Genomic DNA, 25,240 nt, shown 5'->3' with positions numbered 1-25,240 from the left:
CACATCTTAATCTGGATGTCTCTTATTGACCCTGCAAAAGCTAAAAAATAATAAAGAACAGAATTGAGGAAGAACAGAGAAGGACCTAAAAGAACAACTTGCAAACTCTGGGCTTCCAGTTTGCTGAGAAAATAGAATGCTTCTATCTACACAATTATGAGTTTCTAATTTGGAAGTGGGAAACTAGAGGGTGGGGAGTGAGGTTCAACTAAATTGCCTTCACTGCATAACACTGAAAAGATTTCTAAATACTACTTTAAATTTTCAAAGGGACACATATTTGTCTCACCTCTGGAGTGGCTCGAAGATAAATGATTCCATCCAGTTCAAGGCTTTGTCCAAACTGCTTATTCATCCAGTCATGCCAGTCTTGATAAATTGTCCACTCTGTTTCATTCATACAATCAGATTCATACAAATTAGATGCAAAAATATACCTGAAAGAGAGACTACATCAACACACAAATTCTTTCCAAAAAGCACAGAGAAACAGAAAAGACAAAATGGATCTACTAAATGGACATGGAACCTTCCCCGAAGACCAGTGTTAGATACTGCTTTGGACAGCAGAAAAAACAATACACTATCTTCAACTACAGGAAGCTATGTTCTTGGCCAGTGGTTCTCAAAAATGTGGTGTAAGGACCCCTGGTAGATCCCAACACTCTTCCAGGGGTTCTGTGAGAGGCCAGATTACTCTATACACTAGACTTCAACCAAAAAAATGTATTCAACAGATTAAATACAGAAGCATTAATGAGAACTCAGCTGTCTTCTATGAAATCAGATATTAAAGAGATTCAAAAAACATGAAATGCTGCTATTCTGTTTTGAAAATATAATTTTCACTAATATGTTATTTATGTTTACATGTAATCGGTTTATTATTATTAATTTTAAATAATTTTTTCTATTTTTCAATCTTTATAATAAAATAAATATGAATAAGACACCAAGTTCTTTGGGCTCCTCGATAATTATTAAGAATGAAAAGGGGTCCTGAGAACCTCTTTTCTGAGCTAACTCTACAGGTCAAAAAAACCCTTGCATAAGCAGGGTAATTCCAAGACCCCCTCAGAGATTTTCTTAATGTCTTTGCTCCAGGTGAGTCTAGAATGTAGATTCAGATTTGACCAGAGCAAATGAGAATTTTAGGAGGGTTAGAGAAAAAAATTTCCCTGCAAATTTGAATGAGATGGCCACCATATTCCCTACAGTTCTAGATTCCCACAGAATCTAGAAATTATAAATGCTAGAACTTCCCTAATACCATTAGCACCAAACTGCTAAAAGGATTAAATATCATTTTCCATCCCAAATCCCCAACTCAGCCTCTCTCATTTATTCCCAGAAAACAGAAAAATAATTCCAGTCCTAAGCCAAGGTTCCAAACTAGTAAGTTCAAGTCACTTATATATACCTGTCACTATATACAGATCGCTCAAAAAATACTACAGGTTTCTCCGCGTCTTTGAGTTTGCCATTCAGAGCAGCAAGCTGAGCTCGTATCCGACTGAGGCAGGCATATGACTGGAAGGTAAAAGACCATCGCTCAGGTTTCTCATACATCATCTGAAGGACATTCCCACCACTTCTCTGAGATGTTGTCAATTCCTATTTAGAATTTGAAAAACGAAACAAAAAGCAAAGTTATAGTCAATAGGTTTAATTTTTTTAAAAGCTCAAAAAGAGAAGTTGGATAAATAAATGCATCATGATTAGCAAAATCAAAATGAGTAAGTCCTCTTCTTCCTTCTCTTTTGACTATATTTTTCAGGTTACCTGAGGCTTGGAAGAATTTGAAAAGATAGCTTAACCACCAATTCCTTAGATCTTTTTCATAAGAAGTCATAAACAGCCCAAGGCAGAAATTATTTGTCTGGCCCAAATGGGACTCATAAAAAAATATAAATTTGTTGTCAGTGTCTAAAAGCCAAATAATTTCACATAATATATCTGGATGTATATCTTCATTATAAAAATGGAAAAACCAAGCAACACTGTGCCTGTATTTCCTCTTGGTAAATACCAGCTATAGCAAAGTCACACACGTGCTTCCATGGACACATGCTTTCCAGTTCATAAGCACCACCATTCCCTGTTGAGACTCAACAAAAGGCCTGACTTATTTGTTTAGATGCCCCTATCAGTATTTGAATCTGTGACCCTAATCTTCTAATAAAACAGAATAGATCCTCACCAAAATTTGATTGAATAATCATAATATGACAATCAGTATTTTCAGTGTAAGAGAAAAAATAAATGTAAAATAAAAAATCTAGTAAAGTCTCTGTAATCTTATATCTGAATTGGAAATAGCATCAAGAAATTATTATTTTTCATGATTTTTCTTTTTATTTTATTATCAATTATTTTTCTTTCTATATAGTTTCCCTAGCTCAGTCAACCAAAAGGCCAACAGAAATAAACATAACATGACAACCCTGTAGATATGACGGTAATTGCCACCCAGATTACAATCTCTAAGTACCATTTTCCAATAAATTAGGGTCACCATATCTGATTCCAGGTCTGGGGAAGGAAATGTACAAAATGAGCTTAACACATATTGGTTCAGGAAACAGAGAAACTATCAAACATTACTGAGGTTGTGCCAAGGGCATAGAAGCCAACATGAAAGGACTTGCCGTGGTTAAAACATAGGGCACAAAAGGAATAAGTGAGAAGCAAAAATCTGTAAGTTCATAATCCTAAAGAAAACCAGAAAACAAATTCTCCAGTCATCTTTGAAAGTTGCTAGGGCACCAATTAATTATTCTGGAAATTTGTAGATTAAAATATATATATATATATCTCTCAAACATTTTACTCCGGCCATTTCTATACAAATGCTATTTCAGGTTAATGAAGTAATGAATGAAGATAAGATCTTATTTACTGAAGAATCTCAATAATAAATTCAGAAGACTTGAAAAAATGTCTTTTGCAACATCTAATGATATATTGTATTGGGGCAACAATTAGGAATAGATGCTAAAATCATTAGAGAAAAGCTGATTGAAAGATTTATAATGTGTAAATTAAGCTGAGCAGATTGATCAATTTTAACATCACAAAAGATATTCTCTAAATGGAATTGAAAGAAAGTATACATTATCACCTAAGAAGTCTTACAAAAAAAGAACTGAAACTAAATCTAATCAAGCCTGTAAAGATCTAACTATAAATTTACAGGAAATACAAAGAATTGAGAAACATGTTAAATTATACCACAGAGACATACTCAGCCAAAACCAGAATGAGGGGAATTATACAAGGGCAAATAAGCCAGTTTAACTAAAACTGCAAAGAAAAAAGAGGAAGTGGGAACAATAGATTAGAATTTAAGAGACAAATTAACTGAATATAACTCATGAAGCTTGTCTGACTCATCAACAAATGTAAAAAATATTATGAGACAATAGGGAAATAAAAACACAGACTAGATATGATGATACAAAAGAATAATCTTTTAGATAGTTTTAAACAATCTTTATTTCTAGAGCTCTTTTTACTGAGCCTTTAATTTCTACAGATGAAGTAATTTATTATTGATAACACAGGTTCTCAAAGTATGGTAGGGGAACCCCTAGAGAAGGGGTGTCCAACCTGTGGCCCACAGGGCACATTCAGTCCAGGATGGCTGTGAATATGGCCCAACACAAAATTGTAAATTTACTTAAAACATTATGAGATTTTTTGTGATTATGTGTCACAATGTAAAACTATTTTTAAAATAAATATACCTTTTTCCATTCTCATTCTCTCATGAATGTACAGGTATTTTCCAGAAACTATGTGACACATATACTCCAACGGTTCAAATGCAAAAGTATTACCATTGGTATTGAGCTAATATTGATGAGAAAGCAGGAGTAAAGGGAGTTAGACACTGAGTTTAATAAACTGAGGAACATAAGCCTGCTTGCTTGGCCAGGAGGAAGCTACAGCTTCACACCGCAGGGCATTACAGTATTTATCTGCAAGGAGATTAACACTTCTCCCTTCCCCATTCCAGTATAGGATTATTGAGGGGCACAGAGGGAGCTGCTGGACCAAAGAGGCCTGTCAGTCTAGCATGGGGAAAGAAGGGACTGGCTGGGAGGCAGACCCTTCCAAAGTCCATGAAAGTCTGGAAAGTTGATTGGTTGTTTTGAAACAGTACCTGGTCCACCCCACGGCCAAGCCAATATAATCCCAGGGGAACAAAGAAGCTCTCCCTCACTCAGAAACCCATGCTTGCCTGGTGGGCTCACATGTTTTCTCTCCATAGCCATGGGGTCCTAGGAGCCACTTGGCAAGCAGCCATACAGACTCCACCACCAGAGCAGACAGGAACAAGCTAAACTACCTGGATGACGATTGAGATTGCTTAGCAGTCACCTGCGGGCTCCAAAAGGACTAAGCTAGCATGTGCACGTGCTCTCTCTCTCTCATGCTCACGGCCAGCACTCAGCCCATGTGTGGCCTCTCTCCACAGCCATGTGGCCCTAGCAGCCACATGGCCCATGGCCCTGCAGATCCCACACAGAGGCTCCAGGAGGGAACCTAAATACCGCAGCACAGCAATGGGCTGCAGCTGTAAACACACGCTAAACTAGACAAATGCTGGTCTGAACTGTAATTTAAAATGGAACAGAAACTCTAGACACTGGCTTTTGCTTTGGCCTTGCTGAGGACAAGATTGGACTTTTCCTACAGCAAGACAGATGGAGATGGGACATTGGGAAGTCAGGTGGGAAACCCCCCTAATTTTACATCAATAAAGTGTACCACAGGCCCTGGCTGGTATGGCTCAGTTGGTTGGAGCATCATCCCTCGTCAGGACACATGCCCAGGTTGTGGGTTCGAACCTCAGTCCGTGAGTGTACAGGAAACAACCAATCAATGCCTCTCTCATGCACCAATGTTTCTCTCTCTCCCTTCCTCTCTCTCTAAAAAAGGAATGAAAAAGTATCCTCGAGAAAGGATAAAAAAGAAAAATTAAAATAAAGTTTACCACAAAAACTTGCATCCTCCTGTGTGGGTCTCAGGAAATTCTTTTCCTCACCATACCACAAGAACTTGTTTTCCACCAATAACAGAGGCAGATATGAGAATTCATCTTTTACTATTTACTCAAACCTTAATACTTGCACAATATAAAACAATGTTTTTTTCACTAAATTTTTTGGTTTTGGAAAAGTCATTTTTCATAAAAATGTTATTTATATTAATATGCAATAGATTTATTATTGTTTATTATTTATTATTATTTATTAAATGAATTAACTGAAAAATTTTTAAAGTTTCAAGTTCAATTTGTAATGTAGTATACATTGATAGATCTGACATAAAAGCTCTTTGGTTCCACAATAACAAGAAAATATATATAAGTTGTCTAGTTAAGTAACTTTACCTTTTAAATGGTGCTATCTTGTGTCTTAAAATAATTAAGAGCTCACAAAATTTATCTAGTCAATAAGCAGTTTCCCTCCTAAAAATGTCACATATACAGTATTTGCTTCAAATATCTTTATTACATAAGTATAATATAGTTACATATTCTGATAAACCTAAATTATTAATTTAGAAAAATGCCCAATTAAATCCCTAATTTAAAGTGTTGGATTGGCCAATAAGTCCATTTAGTTTTTTCCATAAAATAAAAAACACATTTTTCATTTTCACCAATAACTTTATTGATTTGGACATTTTGAGTATGCCGCTTTCTCCCATGTGGTATAATGCTGATTGTTCTAAATTAATGTCTCGATTTGATCACTATCAACTTCAACGTGTCTACCTAAACATGGAGCGTCATGCAGCGAGAAATCTCCAGCACAAAACTTCGCAATCCCTTCTGGACACATTTGATCAGTCACAGTACCTTCTCTATATACTGCACAAATCTTTTTTTGTGTTTCAGTTGCATTTTTACCTTTCTTGAAATAATAAAGCATAATATGCCAAAAATGTTGCGTATTTTCTTCCATCTTCAATATTAAAATGGCTGCACAAAAATGAACCAATTTTGCCCTGGCTGGTGTGGCTCAATGGATTGATGTTGGCCTGAGAACATAAGGGTCACCGGTTCAATTCCCAGTCAGGGCACATGCCTGGGTTTCGGGCCAGGTCCCCAGTAAGGGGCACATGAGAAGCAACCACACATTGATGTTTCTCTCCCTTTCTCCTTTCCTTCCCCCCTCTAAAAATAAATAAAATATTTAAAAAAAAATTTTTTTAATTCACCAATTTTGATGTTTTTTTAAAAAATGAATGCTGACATGACAACTGTCACAATACAATCTAACAAAATTGTTTCAAATGAAGTTAAAGACAACTAAGTGCTACTAGAGCCATCTTACAGAAAAAAAAACAAAGAAACAAATTTTTGGCCATCCCAGTATTATAAAAGTGGAACCTACTCAATATAATCAGTGAATTTTAAAAATATGCATTAAGGTTATTTCAAACTATAATGTTCTCTGGAGAAAATAAAACTAAGCCAACTTCTTGACAATAGATTAAGTGGTAATTTATATTAATCATCTTCCCTGTGAATGAGAAAAAAAGGCAAGTGTAGATTGGAACAGTAAACTAAAATGAAGAAGAGGCCAACATGACTAGCTATAATTAGAAAAGAGGTGAACCAAGATCCTGAAGAATATGTATATGCAGACTTGTTCATCAGTTCCATAAGCACTAGAATGAGGATCAACTAAAGGGAGAAAAAGTAAGATGTAGATCATAGCTTAAAGAGTGCAAACAAATTCATGTTGATAAATGTAAATGTACTCTTGTTATAACCCTAAACTTCTGAAGAAAGGCCATCACATACTTCCACATAATACTCCTTGATGTTAATGCAGGTCAAATACTCCACAAAATTGGTCATGATCTGACCCAACAAATAAAATTCTTATGTTTACCAACTGTTAACTTATTCCTCAAATGGGATTACCTCACTCTCACTTAAGCTTTAACAAAAAAATACGCAGCAGAGAGAAAAAAGGAACTTAAACCCTTTGCGACAGCATAGATGGAACTAGGGAGCATTATGCTAAGTGATATAAGCCAGGTGCTGAGGGACAAATACCATATGATCTCACCTGTAACTGGAACATAATCAACAAAAGAAAAAAGCAAAGAAAATACAACCAGAGTCAATGAAGTTAAGAACAATCTAACAATAGCCAGAGGGGAGTGGGGAGGGGACAGTGGGGAGAAGGGTTTTCAGGAACTACTAAAACCCTACTATGAAGGGTTTTCAGGACACATGGAGAAAACCAAAGGGGAGGGTAGAAGCAAGGGAGGGAGGTGGGTTTGGATGGGGGGAGGAGGGGAGAAAATGCAGACAACTGTAATTGAACAACAATAAAATAAATAAGTAAAAAAAATATATATATATAGATATATATATATAAATACATGTTCTGTAACTCTAAGTTTTTTATTTCTCCTATACTGCTCTCTCCCACCTCTGGAAACAGTAAAATTATGTATTTCTCTTATAAAATATTACAAAAAAAAAAGTTTCACAGTTTTGTTCAGATTTCTAGCCTAGCATCTACTCGTGACAGAATACTATGTGTTTAAGTAATTAAATAGGTAAGGTCATCTTAGGTCCTTTTCAGTATTCCTTTCACACTTAAAAACTCCTGAGATAGGTAGGCTGTATCTGTTTGCTAATTTCTCCCCAACCTCAGCCTCCACTAAAATATTTTATATAGCCAATTTCTTATTAGATTTTTTTATAGTATGATTAAAGTAGTTTATGCTAGGGAGATATGCAACTTAGTAAATGAATTTTTTAAAAAGAACCTTGGTATTCTAAATGAATATCTGATTTGTAAAATATATAGGAAAAAATTTTGAGCATCCAGGCCTTCCAAATCAAAATAAAGGAGGTGAACTGATAGAAGCCACTGAAATTTCTTTGTGTCATTATTGTCTTTCTTCCTTTAAGTAAAATTGATTGCACTGTGCTAGAATATATTAGAATACTTTCAATATTAGAGTTGTCAGAATAAGAAAGAAAAAAACAAAACCTAGGACCCCCAGTTAAATTTGAATTTCGGAAAAATAAATAAGTTTTTAGTTAGGTATCTTCCAAATATTGCATGCATTTTAACTAGCAACCCTATTTAAAATACAACACCTTACTTCAGTAGTATTTCCAATACAGTGTATTTTCATTTTCCTTTTTAAATTTAATTTTCACATTACCATGCTTTATCCTATTATCATTCCCATTTTACTGATAAGGAAAACAAGGTTCAGAAAAATTAAGACGATTGCTAAGATTACATGACTAACTAGCAGTGAAAGTACAGCTTATAAATATTCAGCTAATAAAATTTTATTGCAACAGCATATGATGTAACTGAAATTCATCTACATTCTTATTATTAGGCATATGCTTCCCTTTTTAAATAAAGACCCGTTTTAGGAAGAAAAACACCACCATTCCCAATTTTATCAATATAGAGGACACATCTCCACATACCTTGGGACTGGTCAGTCACTCTCACTTCCTAAAATTCCCCCACTCTAAATTCTAATGACATAATAGTCATCCTTGAAAGGATCTACATATTCCCAATCAAAGCTATAAACCTCCTGCCTCCATTTACAGGAACACAAATCCCATTATTCTTAGTTCAGCTGCAATTGCTTTAACAAAAAGATCTGTTTTACTCCCAGCCCAAAGAAGCAGAAGGTAGAATATCCTAATGAGACAAGTCCTCCACCCTTTGTGGTCTAGGAATTACCATTTCCTGGTCTGTCAGAAAAGCAAGGCTGTCCTAACAGCTATCTTGAACATTATCGTTTTTAGAAGTAAAATAGTTTTTTCCACCACCTGCATTGTAAGTACAATGATTTATCTACAGTCTTAGATAAAAGGAATAAAAGGGAGCTGTCTTCATAGATCCCTATGGTGGGCAAGGAATGCTGTATCACTCTTTTCTGTATTGTCAAGCTATATAAAGGTTCCATATAAAGTTGTGTAAAGTCTTTGATCTTGTAAACCAACCTTCAAGGAATACCTCTTAATTCCTATTCTCAATCCTAGTCCAAGTAAATATCCCTAAGTACTTCCTGAAAATTCACTCTCCAAGTAGATGGTTTTCTTGTATTAAAAAAAATCCATTAAGTATAAACATTACAACTGACCTCAAAGTTTAAGTTAACAACTAAAAGCCACGCAAATGGCACTTGTAGGTAGAATTTAAATTACATACCACAAACCACATAGTTAAGTGAATCTTCCTCTAAAATTTGAAATAGAAAGAGGCTAACAGTCAACAATAGGACTGTGTAGAAAACATTCAGCAGCTAATGAACTGAAATAAGGGTGTACTTGCCTTCCTAAACTGCTTAAAGAATAAATTTATTTTTTTTAACTTTTATGAACATTCCATTAAAGAGTCTTTGTTAATTTAATTATAAATTGACTCTCCACTTATTCAGCATTCTCCAGGGAGAAAATGTTTCATACAAGTGAATTTTTTCCAGCTAAATGAAATTTTTCAATTCAACCAAAACTTTTTTCCCACAGTTATTTTTATAGGGAGAGGACACTATGTATTTCATTCCTACCCTAGTAAATACAGTATTTGAAAATTACTCTTAGTAACAGAAACAACTTTATGAATACTGACCGTTGGATGTGTGAGAGAAGTTGGTGCTACAGCACAAGCTTCCATTCTACACATAAAAGTATCAGGCACAAATTGTTCAAGTTGCTATTTGATCTTATACTAAATGAATCCAGATTGGTATTCCTTTTTATCCTTGTCTGCTTTTTTTGGTATTTTCTATTTCCTTCTTTGAGGTCAAGTTGTCAAAATGGTTGCTTCGTTAAAGTCCCTCCACTGACAAGCTTCTGATCAGAAAGTAACTTTATAAGACTGTGTCAAAAGTATAATACGCTATGAATATACCACATTAATCTTGATGCATAATTTTTGTGACCTCCACTTTGGCCACACAAATGGTTTGCTTCCTTACTTGTTCTCAGCTACTGTGTCCCTTATCCAGTTCTTTTACTATTGCAAGCACTCCTTCAAAAGAAAAGGTAGTTAAATTTGTGTTTTCAGAGTATATTTTCATCACGTAATGTCACTTAAGTTTGGCAGATCTAAAATAATTTTGTAAACTTTTGACCAGTCAACATGCTTTCTCTTAACAAAATCTCCTTCACCTTTCTTATATATCAGCTACTCCTTCGAAGAGGGTCTTTGAGAAGACCAAAAAACACTTGCATTTACCTGCAGTGAAAAAAAAATCCAATGAAACAGAAAAACCAGGTCACATGAAATTTCTTTCTATAGTGACACCAGATTTTAAACACATTTCTTCATTCCTTAAAAAAAGAAATGGAGCATTATTTATTTTAAAACTGAACATCAAAATAGCTTGAGGAAAAATGAAAAGGAACCTGTCTGCTTTCTCCCTTTGGTTCATTAACCAGAAACTTAAGATCAACTTCTTGAGGTATAACTGATTTCATGGTGGGTACGAGAATTCATCAAACAGCAAAGTACTCTCCCAGCTTAATCTTATCATTTAAACAAGTTTCTATCACTTCATTAAAAAAACTGGTTGTATTTGATACTAAAGAAGAGGTGCAGGATGATAGTGGCATCCATGTATATAAGGACTTCCCTGCGATATAAACATAAATTTAAAACACAAATTTTAAGTCTTGGATTACTCTGCACTATCCTGGATTACATTATCCCCAGCTTAAAGGACATGTTGTTTTTTTTGATGAATGTGTTTAGAAATATGAGCACAAAAGCTATATTTATTTTCTTCTAAAAGTTTAATGTCTTAGAAGCAGAAAATAGGCAATAGTCGAAGAACTAAAATATTTCATTATTCAAAATGTCCCTTCATTAAGATAATATACTTTAATTTTAATGACAATTATAATACCTACCATTGATTGTCTCATATTTTACATATGAGGCATGCATTTACATGTATTTTGCATATATTCACATATATTTAATCACCCCTATGAAACAGTCGCTACTGGCCCTATTTTTCAGATAAAAAAACAGGGGGCTCAGAGAGGCTGAATATTGTTAACATCAATATACCTCGTAAGCAACAAAACTAGGATTCACACCCAGGACTGATTCTAAAGCCATATTCTTTCCAAAATGTTGCACCGCTATTTAAAAAGTAAGCAAACAATACTTACATTTGATTTATTGAAGGGAGATGCTTGATTATTATGTGGATGATTAACATGGTGCTTATGCTCCGTATTTTAATAATTTAATCAGATATGGGTAATCTTATATAACTACACACAATAGAGAATTCACTAATTAGAAATACAAATTCACTAGTAAAAATGTTATTTAAAAATAAAACTATCCATAAAAACAATTTTTTGTCTTTACAACTTTCACATAAGTTAAACATGGCACTTTTGAGTTTAAATTACATTTAAATATAAAGTTAAGGTTCTTCTACTTAGATTTGTGTGTATGGCAGACACTGCTCTGTGCCCTCTAAAGCCAGCTTTTTTTTCTTCCTGGACACACAGGTAGACTCTATTTTCCAGCCTCCCGGGTAGTAAATTGTGACTGTGTGACTCACTTCTACCCAATGGAAATAGAGCAGACACAATGTATACCATTTCCAGGCTTAAACCATAAAAACCTCTCAAATGGTTCTCTTTCTTTACCTATCAGCTGAAAGCAAAGGACATTAAGGCCCTAGAGCATGGTTCTCAACTGCAGCTCCAGGACAGGGGTATGGAAGTATGGTACCCAAAGCAGCAGAATTAACATCACTTGGAAACTTGTAAGAAATGCAAATTTTCAGCACCTCCCACCCCAGACCTATTAAATCAGAAACCGGGGCTAGTTTCAAAATCTGTTTTAACACGTCTTCTAGGTGAACCTAAACACTAAAGTTTGAAGCACTGTCCCAGAGGTTGGATGAGCCACAAGGTAGAAGGGGCCTGGGTCCCTGAGTCACAGCACGGTATGCTGTCCGCCAAATACCATATTATACTGTTCTCTGACTAAGAAATCAAATTTTATTTTGAACCAGAGATTTCATGTTTTGAAGGGTTTTTTTAAATTTTTTATGTATTGATTTTAGAGAGAGGAAGAGACATAAATTTGCTGTTCTACTTACTTATGCATTCATTGGTTGATTCTGGAATGTACCCTGACCAGGGATCAAACCCACTACCTTAGCTTATCAGGACGATGCTCAACCAACTGAGCTACCTGGCCAGGGCCTGAACCACAGAGATTTTAGACTTCATTACAGCAGCAACTGTTATCTTAAATCTACCTGATACATTTAATAAAATCTATCAGAAGTGAACTTGGTTCATTTGAAAAACACTTTTGATCAATTTACTATGCACTGTGAATACTGAGATAAAACGGACTTTAAACAGGATTCTTTACATACTTAGTGAGCAGAAGTTTGGGATTTTTTTTCTGAAGAACCCTGAGGATAATATGCTAGGTGAAATAAGCGAGTCAAAAAAAGGACAAATCGGTATAATTCCACTTAGATGAGGTATCTAACATAGTCAAATTCACAGACACATAAAACAGAATGGTAGTTACCGAGGGCTGGGCAGAGAGGGAAAAGGGGAGTTCTTTAGTAAATAGATTCAGTTCTGCAAGATGAAAAGGTTCCAGAGGTGTTTCACAATATTGTAAACACAATTAGCATTACTGAACCATACACTTAAAAATGGTTAAGATGGTAAAATGTATGTTTTTTTACCATAATAAAAGTTAATCACGCAATAAAGATCATACATTTCCTTTTTAAAAAATTATTTTTCAATTACAGTTTACATGCAGTATTATTTTATATTAGTTTCAGGTGCACAGCACAATGGTTAGACAATCATATACTTTATATACAGTGTCCCTTTGATATTTCAAGTACCCACCTGCTACCATACAGTTATTACTATATGATTGATTATATTCCCTATGCTGTATTTCACATCCTGGAACTATTTTGTGACTGCCAATGAGTAGTTCTTAATTCCTTCATCTTTTTCACCCAGCTTCCAACTCCCCTACCCTCTGACAACCATCAGTTTGTTCTCTGTATCTGAGTCTGTTTCTATTTTGTCTCTTTATTTTGCTCTTTAGAGTCTAAGTAATATCCACTTAGTCTTTCCAAAATATCCAATTTGTCTTTCTCTGACTGACTTATTTCACTTAGCATAATCCCCTCCAGACCCACTGATGCTGTCACAAGTGGTAAGTTTTCATTCTTTATCATGGACAATAATCCATTGTATATACATACCACAGCTTTTTATCCACTCACCTACTGATGGGCACTTAAGTTGCTTCTATTTCTTGGCTATTGTAAACAACACTGCAATAAACACAGAGGTGCATATGTTCTTTCAAATTAGTGTTTTGGGTTTCTTCAGAGATATATATGCAGAAGTGGAATTGCTGGGTCATAGGCAGTTCCTTTTTCAATTTTCTAAGGAACCTTCCTACTACTTTCCACTGTGGCTGCACCAATTTTCATTCCTACCAACAATGCACTAGGGTTCCCTTTTCTCCACATCTTCACCAACACTTATTTGTGGATTTATTGATGACAGCCATTCTGACACATGTAAGGTGATATCTCATTGTGGTTTTAATTTGCATTTCTCTGATAACTAGTGACACTGAGCATTTTTTTTTTTATATGTCTACTGGCTATCTGTATGTTCTCTTTGGGGAAGTGTCTCACGTATCTCCATTTATTTGGATTTCCCAATAAATGTAATCTCTCTTGCTTAAACATATACGTGGTAGAATTATGGATAATTTTTATTCTGTTTTTGTAGTTCATATCTCTAATTCTATTTCACTTCATGATAGAACACGTTATTTTACAAAAAATACAGATTACTGATAATGTAAGTGAAAACCAAAAATATCAAGTAAAAATACAAAATCATTTATCTTTTAATTCTAGTCTAACCTTTGTAAACATTGCCAAAGAGCTGAATTAAGTTCATTCAAAAAGAATCAGAGTCCATTAAACAAGATACTCATAAAACAGTAAACAAAAGTTATCAGGTGAACCCTGACTGGTATGGCTCAGTTGGTTGGGCGTGGTGCTGCAAAGCAAAAGGTCCTTAGTTCGATTCCTGGAGAGAGTACATGCCTGGGTTGCAGGTTCAGTTCCCAGATGGGGGGCATGTGAGAGGCAACATTGATATTTCTCTCGGCTCTTTCTCCCTCCCTTCCCTTCTCTCTAAATATAAATAAATTAAATTAAATTAAAAAGTTATCATGCCCTGGCTGGTGTGACTCAGCAGACTGAGTACCAGCCTGGGAACTGTCGCTAGTTCCATTCCCACTCAGGGCACATTCCTATGTTGTGGGCCAGGTCCCCAGTTGAGGGTGTGTGAGAGGCAACCGGTAGATTTGCCTCTCGCACACTGATGTTTCTCTCCCTCTTTCTCTCTCCCTTCCCCTCTTCCTAAAAGTAAATTTTAAAAATCTTTAAAAAAAATTATCAGGATTTCAGAAGGTACAAATGAAAGTACTTTACCAAGCATTTTTAATTAATTTCCAGGAATGACTTGTTAAAATCATGCTGTTTTTCACAGATGAGTGAGTATATTTTATGCCTTCTTTCTCTCAGTTACTAATTTTTCAGTGGCTTCTTAGTGGTTGGAAGTGTTGGATAAAAGTAAAATAGGATTTCATGATTAATAACAAAGATCCACAAAAGAATTCAGCTGAATGAGAAAACATGACAGAGCAGAGATACCGCCCTCACGATCATATCTCAAAAATAAACTAAAAGGAATAATACTCAAAAATAAATCAAGTCAAAGCTTTGGGCTAAATAATAACATAAATCACCATACAAAGCACATTGTCATTTGAAAGAAACCTTCAATACAAAGATTGATAATCATCTGCATGGTATGTTTTAAAGCACAGGTGGCACACACAAGAAGGCCTGCGGGCCAAATCCAGCCCTCCACCTTGTTTTATCCGGCCCAGCACCTTGTTTCTACCCGGCGGCAGCGCCAAGCTCTCACTTAACTGTTAAGGAGTAATTACATGTATACAGTCCTAAAATTACATTCGGCCCTTTGAAAGCAACCATGAGACCGATGTGGCCCCTGGTGAAAATGAGTATGACACACCTGTTTTAAAGGTAATCTTAACATGGGAGGTGAAAGGAGGGGAGATACATCTTTTTGGGCACTTGGTCTTACTGTTTTGCTAGTATCTACAGCATTTATCAACAGTATGGCAACATTACAGCCACTAGGTGGCAGGTAAAAAAAAAGCTTAAAAAAAAACAAGCTAAGCATGCAGGTGCAAATTTATTTACTGACTACAGAAATACATCAAAAGTACCAACAGCCCAACTCTTCCAATTCTACATCAACTGCCAAAACGTGTGATTTAATGGAGAACATTCAAAGTAGGACTGGTCTTGCAAGGGTTAGCTCTGAACTTTTCACTGCTGATGATATTCTAAGGAAGTTGAGATTTGGACTTTCACACTATAGCCCCAATAATACATCAGGGCTGGGTCTGAAGAAGGAATCCAGGATGCAAAAAGAAAATCCCACTTCTTGAATTTAGTGGAGGTCCAGGAAAAAAATAAAGGTATACAGATATTGAGAACCTACTCACCCACCACTACCCTCACACTCCAAAACCCTGTACCCCAAAATACTATCCTCATGAGGCAGGAAAGTTAGAATAGGGATCAAAAGCCTCAAGCTCTACCCCTTTCCTTCTCCATTTTGGCTGGAATGTCACTGACACACTACCTTCACTGACCATCTGTTCCCTGCTCCAATTTCCTATAACTGGGAGGATCAAAAAGAAATCACTATTTGAAGAGGAGAGACAAGAATAAGCCACAATGGCAGTCATCTGACAAGAGTCAGAAGCAGAGGGCCACCCTATTCTCCCCTACCTCCCACCCACATTTAAAAAACCTTCCACCTAGACCCCACAAGAGCATCTCATTCTCCAAGGTTGCCAGCTCTCCCTTCTCCAGTGCATATTATCTCTTTAATGAATTTACTATGCTTTGCTAAATCCTTCTGTCAAGCTCTTAAATCCTTCTTGTTCTGTGACAAGAAACTAGGATCGGGTTGAGACTTCCTTTGGCCTCCCCAGGTGCCACCCTGTACCACTCACACACAGACTGAAACTCCACCTACAAGTACAGAGGACTAACAACATCGTAGTCCTCAATACACACACACACAAATAAAGCTATCCTCAGAGAATGTGCACCAAAATCCAATGAAGGTAATTAAATTGTAACATTGTGGAGATATGACTGGATTACAGTAAACTATCTGATAAAAATATATAATAATAATAGTAATAGTAATAATAATAATAACAATAATAATAATGGCATCTCCATGGTAGTTTTAAGGAAACATCAGTTTGGAATTTTGACTATAGTACATGTGAAGAAAATACCCCATCTCACAGACATGTGTACCAGACCCATGAAGCTGAAAGATTCTCAGAATGGAGACAGATGCACCAATGTGTCATAGTCTGATGACATCAGTCATTAAGATAATATAATCAATTCCCTGGGCTCTGAGTCTAAGCTTAACATACAACCTTCTTATTATAAGTTATATTCCCATGTATATTAATGCAATGTTTTCAACCTCTCCTCTCCAATATTAACTAAAGGGTTCAATATACTCCTGACACGAACAGTGATTTACTAGGGCAGTCATTTTTAACCAGGAAGCAACCACATATTTAAATTCCCAAGGAACTGTTTATTTTAAAAAGCACCTCAAATCCTTGAGATTCTTAAGAGTTCCTACCAGTTGGGAATTATAGGCCTACCATGAAAATAGATTGACCTAATTTGGTGAATCTGATAATTACTTATTTCTCTCTACAAATTAAAATTTTGGCATTTTGGTTTTTATATATCAGTTTCTGTGCCCTGGGTTAATGTGAGGTATACTGAGAGGCAGAACATTTAATGTGTCAAGAAATCAGTCATACATATTTAACATGAGTTAGAATTTTATGGTACTGAGACTAGAATGGACCTTAAATAGAGGCTACCTAATCCAATCTAGTCTAACTCTGCCCCAATGAAAGAATCCCTTCTCTATTTCTGAAATTGGTTTAATTTGGCTACATTCTACCTAAAACCTGAGAATAACTACACTGATGGTTGATCCCGGAAATGGGGTGTGGGGAAGAGAGGAATTTTTATTTTGTTATTTCCTTTTTATTGAATTTACTGGGACACTAGTTAACACGAAACAGGTATTTTTAGAGCACAAGTCTCTCATCTCTAAAGGTAAGCAAACTTCAGTAGGGCACTTCAGTGAAAGAGGCCATGAGACGTACCTTGGGAGGTAAAAATGCCGGGTGGGGGAAGACATAAGACCCAAAGGAAAATGGGCAGGAGGCCCTAAACAGGAACTTCACAAAATAAATGTTTTAAAAAGATAAATAAATTCATTAATTTAAATAAGGAACACAATCTCATTAGCAATCAGGGAAATACAAATTGAAAATATAAAAAAACATTAAACATTCAGCAGAATGACAAAAATTAGGAAACTGAACAATACTAAATATTGGCAAAGATACGGAGTAATAACAACTTGAGTACACTGTAGGGAATGTAAACTGGTAAAAACGCTTTGGAAAACGGCATCACACATTTACCCCTCCACCCAATAATTTTACTTTATCCCTAGAAAAAATCTTGCACGCATGTGTGCGCCAGGATTCATGTTCACTACAGAGCTGTTTCTACAGCAGCTAAGCTAGAAACCACTCAAAGACTAATCACAGGTATAGAATGGACAAATAGTGACAGGGGAATACAATTTAATATTATATAGCAATGAAAATGAGCAAGCTACAGCTTCATGCAATACGGATAATTTTCATAAACTTATCAAGCAAAAGATACAAGAGGAAAAAAAGCAAACAGTTGATTTCATCTATATATCACTCAAAAACAAAAAATTAAGTTATATTTCTTAGAGACATGTTTGTATATGGTCAAATTATTTTTAGAAAGCTGGAAAATTATTATCACAAGAGTTATTTTGTGAGTTATTACCCCAGTGAAGCTGCTACTCAGGGAATGAAATATTGTAACCTGAGAAAGATTACCAGAAGGATACTGCTGTTCTCCTTGACCTGGACAATGGCTACAAAGATTAAAATTCTTCTTCAAACTGTATATAGGTTTCGTACACTTTTCTGTAGTTATATCCTATGTCAATAAAAAGAATCAAAAGAAAGAAGCAAATAAAGTTACCCATTTTAAAATTCTGATTGCCCTCCCCTCAAGATAGTATATAAATGGTGTACTTTACAAACTAACATTTTTTCCATCAGCCAGGTCTTTGGCTGGAGATGTAATGGATGTATTCGAGGACATAAGAATTAGGGAAACAATTTAATCAAAACTGGGAATGAAACAGCCATTTTTTTTTAAATTTTGGATGTGGTGTGAGGTAGAGTTATTTGGCGTTATTTTTATAACAAGCTTGTATATTTACCAAAGAGAGGGACACAAAGAAAGATCACATTTTCAGAACTGGCCATAAAAGTAATTGTTCTGAAGTTATTTAGTAAAAGTGATCTGTATCTTAAAAAAAAAAAATTTCTACTTAAGGCTAACCATGACTTTCCCCAACAGAAATATCAATTTCTTAAGAAAATGCAGTCCATCTAGGAAAGGAGTCCCTACAAGCTTTAGTCCTGATTATTCTAAGGATTGTGGTATATGAGACGGGCCCCAGACCTAAACTTAACTATGCTTGGCTAATAGGTATGTGAGAAAACATTTATGGTCATTCAAAACCATATATCCTCAAAGTTTACAGATTATCTTACTATTTTATATATTTTACATTTTCAATACTCAAATATTATTCCCAGATTCCTCATACCAACAGCTAAACTCTAAAACAGACTTTTTTCCACCCTGTCCTCCTCAGCTCTAACAAATTTCTAGCACACATCTCCATTTTGAAGGTTTCTGTTATACAGCCGTGCTGCTTTCAGTTTCGATTCTCGTTTCTCCAGAAATAAAAATCTTACCAATGAGACAGCATTCGTTTCATATACATATGCTACGAAATTTTGTAATAAACAATAAAATTTAACTGCTATTCCCACTTCCTCACTCACAACCATAGGATGAAAAATGCTGGGAAATTAAAACTTGTATCCAGGATGAAAGTCTGACAAAAATGACAGTACAAAGAAATGGGAGATAAATGATTCTCTCTAAGACAAAAGACTTGAAAGAAAAACTAATAATTCAGTTACTGTGTAGTTGGTTTTGTTTTCCTTGTTTATTTGGTTTTTTAAATGTAAAAAGCCATCCAAGGAATTTAACTTACAATTAGATTTTTTTAAAGCTTTTTCACTAATTTTTGACAACTTAAAATTTTTCTTAGGTAAAATAACGTGCATAAATCTTAGGTGCATATAGTTCATTGTTTGTATGGATAAACATCCCTGTAACAATTGCCCAGGTGTACATAAAGACTTAAAGGTAGATTTGAAAGTTTTATTGGCAAAAGGAAAAACAAGCAAAAACCCAAGAGATTAAATACCACTGCTTATGTAAACCAAAAGGTTTTTATTTTATTTAGTTAAATTTTATTTTCATACCTGAATTTCATCTTGAGTACTTTGAACATTGCACCATCTGGCAACAGGTTCAGGAACCACTTCCCAATCCTCACAGAGTTGCTTAAGGATATTCACAAATGTTGTCTTTCCTGCACCTATTGTGAGAGAAAAAGTAAAACTGAGGAAGAAAAATTAGCAGGAAAAAAAAAGCCAAAATAGTCATCAGCTTTTCAAAATTTAAAGTCAGACACAGTATTAACATTTTGGTCAATGTTGAACCATATGTTATGGTGGTTCCATAAAGATTATAATGGAGCTGAAATATTTCCTATCACTTAGAGACATGTAGATATCCTGAATGTCTTAGCACAAGGTAGCACCCACATGTTTGTGGTCATGCTGGTGTAAACAAACCTACTTCTCTTCCAGTTGTACAAAAGTATAGCACATACAAATATGTGCAGTACATAATACTTGCTAATGGTAAAAAATGGTTATGTTACTAGTTTATATATTTACTATATATAACTTTTATTGTTAGAATTGACTCTGTTTATTTTAAAATAAAACAAAGATCCCTGGCTGGTGTGGCTCAGTGGTTGAGTTCCAACCTGTAAATCAAAGGGTCAAGGGTTCAATTCCCAGTCAGGGCACATGCCTGGGTTTCGGGCCAGGTCCCTAGTAGGGGGCACGTGAGAGGCAACCACACATTGATGTTTCTCTCCCTCCCTCTCTTCCTTCTCTTTCTCTTTCCCATCCCCTCTTTTTCTCTCTCCCTTCTCCTGTCTAAAAAATAAAAAAAATCTTTATTAAAAAAAAAAAAAGTTCACTATAAAACAGAGTGCCATAAACCTCATACATCTTGTGGTTACGTCTTTTGATTGCATCATTTTCTCTTGTGCTTGATTTAATCTTGTGTCATATTTTTTAAATGATATTTTATTGATTATGCTGTTACAGTTGTCCTGATTTTCCCCCGTTTGCCCCCCTCCACCCAGCACTCCCTCTCCCTAAGGAAATCCCCCCACCATTGTTCATGTCCATGGCTCATGTATATAAGTTCTTTGGTTACTCCATTTCCTATACTATACTGTACATCCCCACGGCTATTCTGTAACTACCTATTTGTATTTCTTAATCTCTTCACTTCTTCACTCATTCTCCCCCACCCACCTCCCTACTGGCAACCATCAAAACATTCTCTGTATCCACGATTCTCTGTTCTTGATTGCTTAGTCTTTTAGATTCAATTATTGATAGGTATGTATTTTTTGCCATTTTACTGTTCATAGTTTTGATCTCCTTTTTCTTAAATAAGTCCCTTTAACATTTCATATAATAATGGTTTGGTGATGATGAACTCCTTCAGTTTTTTCTTGTCTGGGAAGATCTTTATCTGACCTTTGCTACTAAATGATATCTTTGCTGGGTAGAGCAATCTTGGATGTAGGTCCCTGCTTTTCATGACTGAATGTTTCTTGCCAATCCCTTCTAGCCTGCAAAGTTTATTTTGAGAAATCAGTTGATAGTCTTATGGGCACTACCCTGTAGGTAATGCCCATTACCTACAGGGCATTACTAACTTCTTTCTCTTGCTGCTTTTAAGATTCTCTCTTTATTTTTAACCTTTGGCATTTAATTATGATGTGTCTTAGTGTGGTCCTCTTTACATCCATCTTGTTTAGGACTCTGTTTGTCCTGGACTTACATATCTATTTCCTTCACCAAATTAGGGTAGTTTTCTTTCACTATTTTTTCTAACCAACTGCTCTAACCAACTCAGCTACCCAGCCAGGGCTCATTTGTTATTGTTTTAATTTACCAAAACTATTGAAGAGAAGAATTAAAGATCTGGCGAGACTTTAGGCAAGATATTATGGTAGAAAAGAATCACAGTCCTAGGCTCACTTTCCTCAACCAAACAATGAGTGAGTGATACCTTTGTGGGGAGTGGTTAATTAGGTATGTGATTTTTGGATAACTCACTGAACCTCTCTGAGCCTGTTCCCCCATAATACAATGGAGATAATAATAATGCCCTCCTAATGGAAACTGCTGTGATAAGCAAGTAAACTATTATTACAGTGACAGTCATTCTAGGCTCTCACATTTTCAAAATTTTCTTCTCCATTGGCTCCATTCTCTCAGTTTACAAACAAGCTCAGGTCTTTCCTATCTAAAACCAATTTAGAAACAACCAAATAAACTATAAAATCAATATAAAGATGCATCCAATGCCTCAAGTTTTAGAATGGAATTATACGACAGTAATTATTGTATGGCATTATGGTTACAATAAATTATAAAAACATTTATGCAAGCCCTGGCTGCTGGGGCTCAGTGGATTGAGCTCCAGCCTGTGAACCAAAGGGTCTCTGGTTCATTTCCCAGTCAGGGCACACTCCTGGTTTGAGGACCAGGTTCCCAGTGGGGGACGCAAGGGAGGCAACCTCACAATGATGTTTCTCTCCCTCCCTTTCTCTCTCCCTACCATCTGTCTATAACTAAAGAAATAAAACATTTTAAAAAAACATTTATGCAAAGTATTTTCTACAAGCAATAAGCATGTTTTCTCTGCTTCGTGTTCATGGTCTGTGCAGTGTGCACTTTATCCAATGCTTTAAAAAGTCAATGATATAGAGCAAACATTTCAAAAATTTACATGAAGCCATAAATAACCCCGAATAGCTGCAGCAATTCTGACAAAGAAGAACAAAGTAGGAGGGATCACAATACCTGGTATCAAACTGTATTACAAGGCCGCTGTAATCAAAACAGCCTGGTACTGGCATAAAAACAGGCACATAGACCAATGAAACAGAACAGAGAGCCCAGAAATAAACCCAAGTCTCTATGGTCAATTAATATTCAACACAGGGGGCAGAAGCATAAAATGGAGCAAAAACAGCCTCTTCAACAAATGGTGCGGGGAGAGCTGGACAGCTACATGCAAAAAAATGAAACTCAACCACCACCTTATACCATACACAAAAATTAACTCAAAATGGATAAAAGACTTAAATATAAGTCACAATACCATAAAAATCCTAGAGAACACAGGCAGGAATATCTCAGATATTCCATGCAGCAATATTTTCACCAGTATGTCCCCTAGAACAAGGGACAAAAAGGAAAGTATAAACAAATGGGACTTAATCAAAATAAAAAGTTTCTGCACAGCTAAAGAAAACATCAACAAAATGAAAAGGGAACCAACTGTATGGGAAAATATATTTGCAAATGATACCTTGGACATGGTTTGATCTCCAAAATATATAAAGAACTCACAGGACTCCACTCCAGGAAGATAAACCAATTAAAAAATGGGCAAGGGACCTAAACAGACACTTCTCCAAGGAGCACACACAGAGGGCCCAGAGACACATGAAAGGATGCTCAGCATCACTAGCCATCAGAGAGATGCAAATTAAAACCACAATGAGATACCACTTCACACTGGTCAGAATGGCCATCATAAACAAATCAAAGGACAAGTGCTGGCGAGGTGGTGGAAAAAAGGGAACCCTAGTACACTGTTGGTGGGAATGCAGACTGGTGCAGCCACTATGGAAAACAGTATGGAATTTCCTCGGAAAAAACTAAAACATGGACAAAACTAAAAATGGAACTGCCTTTTGACCCAGCAATTCCACTGCTGGGATTACACCCTATGAACACTGAAACACCAATTCAAAAGAACCTATGCACCCCAATGTTCAAGCAGTGTTATCTACAATAGCCAAGTTTGCAAGCAACTTAAGTGCCCATCAGTAAATGAGTGGATCAATAAACTATTGGTACATTGTACACAATGGAATACTGCTACACAAAAGAAAGAAAGGAGCTCCTACCCTATGCAACAGCATGGATGGAACTGGAGAACATTATGCTAAGTGAAATAAGCCAGGTGGTAAAAGATAAATACCATATGATCTCACCTATAAGTGGAACCTAGTCAACAAAACAAACAAGCAAGTAAAATATAACCAGAGACACTGAAATAAAGAACAAACTGACAGTAACCAGAGGGGAGTGGGAGAGGGGATAATGGGGAGGGAAGGGACGGAGTCATCAAGGAACATGTATAAAGGACACATGGACAAAGCCAAAGGGGGTAGGATCAAGGGTGGGAGGTGGGGATGGGTGGGGATGGGTGGGGGGGGGAGTGGGGTAGTGGTAGGGGGAAAATGGAGACAACTGTGCTTGAACAACAACGATAAAAAAAGAAACAGAAAAAAAGTCATCTGATTATTCACTCATTTCTGAGATAGTGAGGGTGGGGGGATATTCAGGTATAATCAGAAGACATTATATTCATTATTTTAGAATTTCCCAGGAATACATTGCCTTTAATAGCAGAAAAAGTCTTGACCTAGAATTTCACAGGGTGTAGCAGTATTCCTAATGACCACCACACCCCTCCTATCTGAAGTCACCAAATGTGCTCATATTAGACTCTCTAGTCAGCAAAATGTACATTTCTCTCTCTCTATATATAATGTATATTATACATACACACATATATGTATATACACACACAGATAAACATATAAAAAACAACTTCAGTATGCTTATAAGAAAAGCCTCCTCTTCCTATAAACTGGATCCAAAGAGGGCAAAAAGAACTTACCTTTGACTTACAAAACTATATTCAAACTTAGGACATTTAATAGGGCAATAGAACAAAAGAACAAACTGGAAAAATTTTAAAAGAACACACATAGAGAAAAAAAAGAGGAGGGTCAAAAAGAAGGTAACACACAAAGAACAGCTGAGGAGAAAAACTTTTGAAGATAAATGAAATGACTATTAGATCTAATCATAGGAAAAACACTGGTAACCACCCATATTTTGTGTGGAGAGGGTATAAGCATAGAGACTGTAAGGCATTTAGAAGGATAAATGGAAACATATAAAAAGATCACCAGACATTCACTGAGCTACATGAAGATGAAAAGGAAAACATGATGTTCAGAAAAAACACCCAAGGAACACACTAAAAAAACTGGACACCAATCAGCTAGAGTGTGAAAGCACTCAGCTTTCTTCTGACCCTGTCAACAAAGTTCATGTGGTCCTACTTTGAAATTTTACGAGTAATAAAAGTTACATGTAATTCAAATGAAAATTACCTAGAGTGCTCAATTGGACTAATATCCAGTTCATTAACTCGGGGGAAGCTAGAAAATAAGCTAATTAATAAACTAATATTCTATGAAAGCAAAGAAGAATAAGAACAAGGACACTGATGTTAATACTTTAAAAAGTCATGGGACCTAACAATTACTAATGCCAAGCGGGCATTATGGTGCAAAAAGTTATTCTGTACAGACAATTAAGCTGAGAACAGGTAAGGCCTCCATAAATCTAACATAAGGGAGTATTTCAATAGGAGTATTTCAGTAATAGAGAACGTGAGAAGATGGGGTATATGAGTATAAAACTAAAATGACCAGTTATGTTTCGAATTCTAGGAAAAAGATTAGAATCACAAAATAGTTTTCTACAGACAGATTAAAAGTTTGTACATTTAAGTTATTTGGGTCTGGCAAATTGGAGGGGCATGAACAACAGTGCAAGAGCAGTAACAAACAGCAACTGGCAACACTTCAGTG

At 35.8% G+C, this 25,240-nt stretch overlaps 1 protein-coding gene across 2 annotated transcripts in view; it reads right to left on the bottom strand.

Annotated features, from left to right (window-relative positions):
- DCK (deoxycytidine kinase) overlaps window positions 1-25,240 on the bottom strand; it is a 31,807-nt gene that overhangs the window by 4,066 nt on the left and 2,501 nt on the right. The window contains exons 2-4 of one of the 2 annotated variants that reach the window (XM_045185389.3): window positions 19,665-19,780; window positions 1,421-1,530; window positions 290-437 (exon numbers count right to left, since the gene is read on the bottom strand). In XM_045185389.3, coding sequence (XP_045041324.1) covers window positions 290-437; window positions 1,421-1,530; window positions 19,665-19,780 — 374 coding nt within the window. Of the gene's footprint in view, window positions 1-289; window positions 438-1,420; window positions 1,615-19,664; window positions 19,781-25,240 lie in introns of both variants that reach the window. The other variant, XM_045185387.2, reaches the window with a different exon arrangement.

This window comes from Desmodus rotundus, chromosome 4 (genome assembly GCF_022682495.2).
Source record: "Desmodus rotundus isolate HL8 chromosome 4, HLdesRot8A.1, whole genome shotgun sequence".
In the NCBI taxonomy this organism is placed as follows: Eukaryota; Metazoa; Chordata; class Mammalia; order Chiroptera; family Phyllostomidae; genus Desmodus; species Desmodus rotundus.
The sequence above is the reverse complement of the archived record's forward strand: the minus strand, read 5'-3'. Positions and strand labels throughout refer to the sequence as shown.